Raw genomic sequence first — 6393 nt, forward strand, 5'->3', positions numbered from 1 at the left:
CATACATTTGTGTCTTGATAAGACCATTCACTATTTCTTGAAGCTCAATATTTCCCATGAACCATATAGCTTAGAGAAACCATGAACCAGAATAAAAGAGCTTGCCCCACCCATGAGTAAATATTTCTTAGTAGTCTCATTAGACCATAATTCCCTCTTGGAATATATGAATAATAGGTAGGAGCATAAAGTGAAACATTATGGAGCTACAAAGATAGTTATTGAATTGTTAGTACCAAATAAAAACATTTCTTCTAGAGTAGTTGTTAATATGAATAATAGAAACTCTGTTATAGCCATTTTTGTACATTCAATGTCTCCACAGTTAGAGGAATAAATAGAGTTGAACATTGTAAAAAATTAAAAATAAAAATTGAAAGATTTTATTGAAATTGTTCGTTTCGAAATTTCTTGAAAAGCTAATCATAGGTTTTTCTCTCCATCGGAACAATAGGGCCGTTATGCTCATTATTAAACTTGTTGAAGAGATGAAACATAACAAAGATAGATATTTTTTATCAGATGTTGAATCAATCATCAAAAGAAGAATTAGGCAAAAAATTAGGTTACATTATGGGAAAATGAAACTTTCATGGAAGAGAAGCAAATGAAACGCTTTCATAAAAATTCTCATAAAATCGAGAATGAAGTTTTCATTCATTTTAAGTTTTCCACACTAAGGCCATGTTTCGAAACCATGCATTCCATGCCAAACAATGAAAAGTGAAAATTGATTTTATGTTAATTGAACAATTTGTGTTGTTTGAATGGCAAATAAATGTATAAATTTCACTAAGCAATTATTACAATTTTCCATTATTTGAATTCTTAATACAAGAAACTGGTCAGTAAAATGAGAGGAACATCAGATTTCCACTAAACAAGAACTCTAAATTAAAATCCATGTTTCAATAGTTCTCATGAGAATCATCATCGGATTTATTTATTTATTTTATTTTATTTTTGTCCCTTTCTTTTACCTTGGATTCCATGTATCTAGACATGCCCTTAAGAGAACTTGTATCAAACAATGGTAAAGAAAAAACACTTTAATCACAATTACAGAAATATTAGTTTCAAAACAAGCATTGGGCCATGGATTCTTTTCCATGTTTTTAGTTTTCCATGGAGATTTTAGAAATCCACATTTTGTATTCTTCCCACAAAAACAGGCCAATAAAGATTGGGCGTATGCCAAAATAATCCAACAAGATATAAACACCTGTCAGGTATTTGAAAACTCTATCAGTTTATTTGATTGAATAATCAGTCTATATTCAAGTGTATGTTGCAATAACTCTCCTTCCATAGAACCTGAAATAACACAATCCTGTATCAGAAAAATTGAAGAACTAAAGAGAGTACAAAATGAGGTCTGTACAACAGAGTCTATATGGGTTTTCGTCGTCCATCGAGTCCAAGCTGAGGTTTGAACTTTTGAACATCTTGACTCGCTGAAAAACTTGTGGGGCTGCAATTATGCTGTTTAAGGGTATCAGACCACAGGCATCATCCGTCAATTCATACAAAAAGCAAGGAAGAATTGTGTGCTTTGTCTCTTGAAAGAGCTTATTCTTTTGCTTTCCCTGCTGCATTGCAATGCTGCATGTTCGAGGAAGCACTCTGTGCAAAATGCATTGCCTTCGGCATAGTTCTAAAACTCGGTGACCCAACTTGAAAATCTGGCAACTCAAACCAACTTGATACGATTTCGAGCCAAGTCACCATGAAACTTGACCATGAGACTCAGTCTCAAGTCGTTGTTACTCATCAACTCGACTCATGACTCGGTCAACTGGGAACAACTTGAACCAAGTCACTCACCTGAAGAGTGTTTTATTTTATAAAATGTGGGTTCAAACACACAATCTCCTTAGAGCACCAACGTCGGTGGCCAGCACACCAAGCACTGCTTAAATACTCCACTGAATCTTCAAGTCAACCTGACCTGGCTAAACATCGAATCAAATCAAGTTTTCAAGTTTTTGAACTACGGCCTTTGGAGCGGCGAAGGGCCTTCGAGGTGCAATCTACAATGCTTGAAGTTTGTTGAAATGGCAAATGATGCCCATTTGGTAGGTTGTTTTCTGTTTGGGAAATGAAAGGGCGTTTGTGTTTGTATATGACTACATTTCTATCTTGCCAAGAAAAAGTTCTTAAACTCCAACATCAACCACCTCAAGAACACTGCTAGATCCGGCCTTCTTCCAAATCTTCCTCTCTTCCATCTTCTCTCTTGCCCGTAGAGCCTCCGGCCATTGGCCTTCCAAGGCATAAATGTTTGACAGAAGCACATAAACACCTGATTCATTGCTTCTCAACTCTACAATCCTCTCCATCACTTTCTCAGCCAATTCAATGTCACTTCTCACTCTGCAGCCTCCAAGCAAAGCCCCCCAAATAGTAACATCAGGTTCAAAAGGCATCTCTCTAGCTAGCAAATGTGCTTCCTCGAGCCTACCATTTCGGCCAAGCAAATCAATCAAACACCCATAATGCTCAATCTTTGGATCCATCCCGAAATCTCTCTTCATACTTTCAAAAATCCGTTGGCCTTCTTCAACCAAACCACCATGATTGCAAGCGAACAAACTGCTGGTAAACGTGAAACTATTTGGTGTAAATCCTTCCCTTTGTATCATTGAGAAAATTTTGATTGCATCTTTGATCCTTCCATGGATTGCCAGTGATTTGATCATCACATTCCAACAGAAGACATCTTTCTCAACCATCTTAATGAAAACTCTGAAAGCATTATCAACGTCTCCACACTTGGCATACATTTCTATGAGAGCAGTCCCTATAATTACTCCTAGCTGAAACCCATCTTTCATTAGATGGAAATGTATCCATTTTCCAAGTTCAAGAGATCCCAAATGGGCACAAGCTGACAGAGCAGAAACAAATGTAAACCCGTCTAAAATCACATCCTCAGATTGCATCTGAACAAAGAGATCCAACGCTTCTTGAAATTCCCCACATTGGTTGTAATTTGAAATCATTGAATTCCAAGAAACTGTATTTCTTTCCGGCATTTCATTGAACAATCCTCTCGCTGTTCTGAGATCGCCAGAATTTGCAAATGCTCCAACCATTGATGTCCAAGACACGACATTCCTCTCTGGCATCTGTTTAAACAAATATTCCGCAGCCTTTACATCCCCAACCCTTGTGTAACCTGAAATAATCGAATTCCAAGAAACCACATCTCTTTGAGGCATTTCATCAAACAAGCTTCTCCCGGACTCAACTTCGCCAAAATTCACATACTCAGATATCATCCGATTCCACAGTTCCACAGGTTTCATGACCATCCCATCAAAAATCTTCCGCGCATCACCCAATCTTCCATTTTCCGCATGACCCATCTCAAAAGAATCACTGCAACTTGCCATCTTTATATAGAAATTCAGAAGTGTATCGCTGACAGCCAAAACGCAATCCAGCCCTCCTTTCAAAACCCGGCAATGTATCTTCTCCCCTTCTCTTCTGTCCCCAAGCTCCAAGCATGCCTTCAAGACATATGGGTATGTGTATCTGTTCGGTTCGAGCCTTCTTTCGGGCATTTTCTCAAACATGTAGATGCATTTCTCATATGGGCCATTGTATGCATATCCTCTGATCATGTGATTCCAAAGGAAGATCTCAGGATAGTATTTTCCGCCTTCCATGTCAGAGAAGACGAGTTCGGCGTAATCCATCCGACCGAATTCGGTGCTCCGTCGGAGAAGTTTTGATGGGATTTCAACGGTTTGGATGAGAGAGTTTGTGATGGAGAAGGCATGGATCTGTTTCAGCTGTTTGAAGGTGCAATCTTGCAAAAGGCGGGAGATTTTCTCTTCTATGTAAGAAGGCATTGGTGGCATCAAAGTGGCGCACTGCGCACTGGCGCATTGTAGACCGATCCCTTCCAGAGAGGAGTACCTTTGAGGGATTCTGCGGTTACTTGCTTACGTAGGTAGGGCCCACCTGCGATCACGATGGACGATTGCCATTGGATAGGAGTTTCATCACTTCGATCGGATAATCACATCCTTTCAAATGAGGACCTTTTGTATTTCAACCGTCCATTTTGCATGCCTTTATGTCTTTGGCTGTTGATTCTCCAACGTTGGTTACTTTTGGGCCCACTTGCCTAAGACACACTAGCTCTGTGGGGCCACCATGTTGTATATGTTAAATCCACTCCGTCCATCAGGCGAGAACCTTTATTTTCACCGTGCATACCAAAATATCAGCCAGATAGATAACTCAGATGGGCCAAAGCAATGGGTGTGGCCCATGTGAGTTTTAGATCGGGCTGTTTTTTAGATTTTCTCTTCATCCTAGTGAGTCACACAAGATGAATGGTTTTGATGAAAGATAAGATGGTGGGCCCGTTCACAAACCTATGTTGGCATCCCTTCCCCATTGCTCGTTGTGGAGTGGCCCACCTGGTGTAGCTGATTTTTAGCCCCAGGGCTTAACATCCTGAAGGTCACCTGATGAACGGAGTGGATGTCACGCAGAAAACATGGTTGGCTACTACCGAGGTGTTGTAGAGGATGAATCCTAACCGTCCGAATTGGGTCGTGAAAAGGTAATTCCAACGAGAGGGCCTGTTTTCTTCTTGACCGTCCATTTGCAAATGCTTTCAATCCAACGTCTGGATTTTTATTTTTATTTTGTAATCAGTGTTTTGCAGCATGGGTTGTCCAGGATGTGGACCCCACTGGCGGCCAAGCCATCTTCAGATTATTCAATGTATGGACTATGGGTTACTCCCGGCCGCAACTTAGGTTGAGCCAATAGGAGTTTGGGTCCGGTTCTGAGGGTCTGAAAAAAGCCCACCGGATTCCAAATCAGTTGGGTTAGGGTTTAGAAAGTTTTAATCGCATGCATTTAAGTCGGGCTAAGTTGAGGTTAGATCAAACATAAAAGAATTTAGGTTGTATTTGGGCCGGGCACCTTGGGTTGGAATTTAGGTTAATTTGGGTTGGATATCAGGTCATCTTGAGGTGGGGCCAGGTCAAACTGACATGTGCATAGGTTTGGGAGGTGGATTGGGGGCCCAGAGTGGGTACGGCTGTACATCGAGCCGAGTTAAGTCGAGGTGAGCCAAGATTGGCTTGACTCGTCCGTGCTCTCCTCAAGTTCGAGCTCGAACTCAGCCTCGAGCTTATTATTGGAGCTTAGTTTGTTTGTCAACTCTTTTGAGTCAAGCTCGAGGCGAGCTAGCGGATTGAGTCGAGGAGCGAGCTTACCTCGAATCGAGTCAAGCCTGCTCCCAACTCAACCCAATATGCACCCGACTTAACCCAGCAACCCAACCCAACCTACACCCGATTCAACCTAGCCAACCGACCCAGTTGACCCAACCCGCACCCAACCCAACTCCCAAATCAAATATTTAATTAATAATAATAATAATTGTTATTATTATTATTATTATTATATATATATATATATATATATATATTAAATAAAGCTATAGAGGTACTTTGTTGTTCATGCTGAGAGGGAGAGAGAGAGAGACTCTGGAGCTCGGGTGCGATGAGTTGGGTAAGGAAGGAAAATGGTAAGAAAATGACAGACAGAAATGGTTTGAGTATATATATATGTGTGTGTGTGTGTGTGTGTGTGTGTGTGTGTGTGTGTGTGTATTTGAGCTGAGCCGAGTTCGAGCTTAAGCTTCGAGCCGAGTCAAGTTCAAGTCAAGTCAAGATCCACTGTGATCGTACTCGGCTTGTTCTCAAAGCGTGCTGGATTACATGAAGCTTGACTTGCCTCGAGTCGTTTCAAGCCAAGCTAAGTGAAGCCAAGTCGAGCGAGCTTTTCGAGCTAGCTTGGCCTAAGAGTGGAGATTGAAGCCTGCCTTCGAAATTTTCTTCAGGGATACAGAAGTTTTGGATCAAACTGATATTTATGTTTTTCTTTCATTTAGGTATGTGTGATGTTATGAATAGGTTGGAAGGAAAATAAACATCACAGTAGGCTCCAGGAAAGTTTCAACCGTAGGAGTTCACGGCTTTATACAGTGTGGTCCACTTGAGGGGATGCGTATTTCTACGAAAGCCTTCCACAATAAGTTCCTGCGCTTAAAACTTAGGTGGGGCCTAATGTGATGTTTGTAAGAAATCAACCCCATCCATCCATTTTTTTTAGCTTATTTTAGGACTTGAGACCAAAAGTGAGCAGGATCCTAGACTCAAGTAGGCCGCACTAAAGGAAAAGGTAAGTAGGAAAATTCCCACCGTTGAAACCTCCCAAGCATCGACAGTGATGTTTGCATGCTGTCCATGCTGTTCGTAATGTCATTCCTATTGAGATGAACTGAAAATGCAAATATTATCTTGATTCAAAACTTCCGTGCTCCCATGAATATTTCAATTGTGGATGATCAATCCTCACGTT

General features: G+C 40.8%; 1 protein-coding gene across 1 annotated transcript; it reads right to left on the minus strand.

Annotated features, from left to right (window-relative positions):
* Positions 1-1855: 1855 nt before the first annotated feature.
* On the minus strand, positions 1856-4045 carry LOC131231600 (pentatricopeptide repeat-containing protein At3g29230-like). Its single transcript, XM_058227853.1, has one exon. The coding sequence runs from the start codon at positions 3864-3866 to the stop codon at positions 2157-2159; it is 1710 nt and encodes a 569-aa protein (XP_058083836.1). The 5' UTR covers positions 3867-4045; the 3' UTR covers positions 1856-2156.
* Positions 4046-6393: the final 2348 nt, after the last annotated feature.

This window comes from Magnolia sinica, chromosome 17 (assembly GCF_029962835.1).
Source record: "Magnolia sinica isolate HGM2019 chromosome 17, MsV1, whole genome shotgun sequence".
NCBI classification, from domain to species: Eukaryota; Viridiplantae; Streptophyta; class Magnoliopsida; order Magnoliales; family Magnoliaceae; genus Magnolia; species Magnolia sinica.

Excerpts from the sequence above, each read along its gene's own strand:
- LOC131231600 (XM_058227853.1), bottom strand. The coding sequence starts at position 3,866 with ATGCCACCAATGCCTTCTTACATAGAAGAGAAAATCTCCCGCCTTTTG.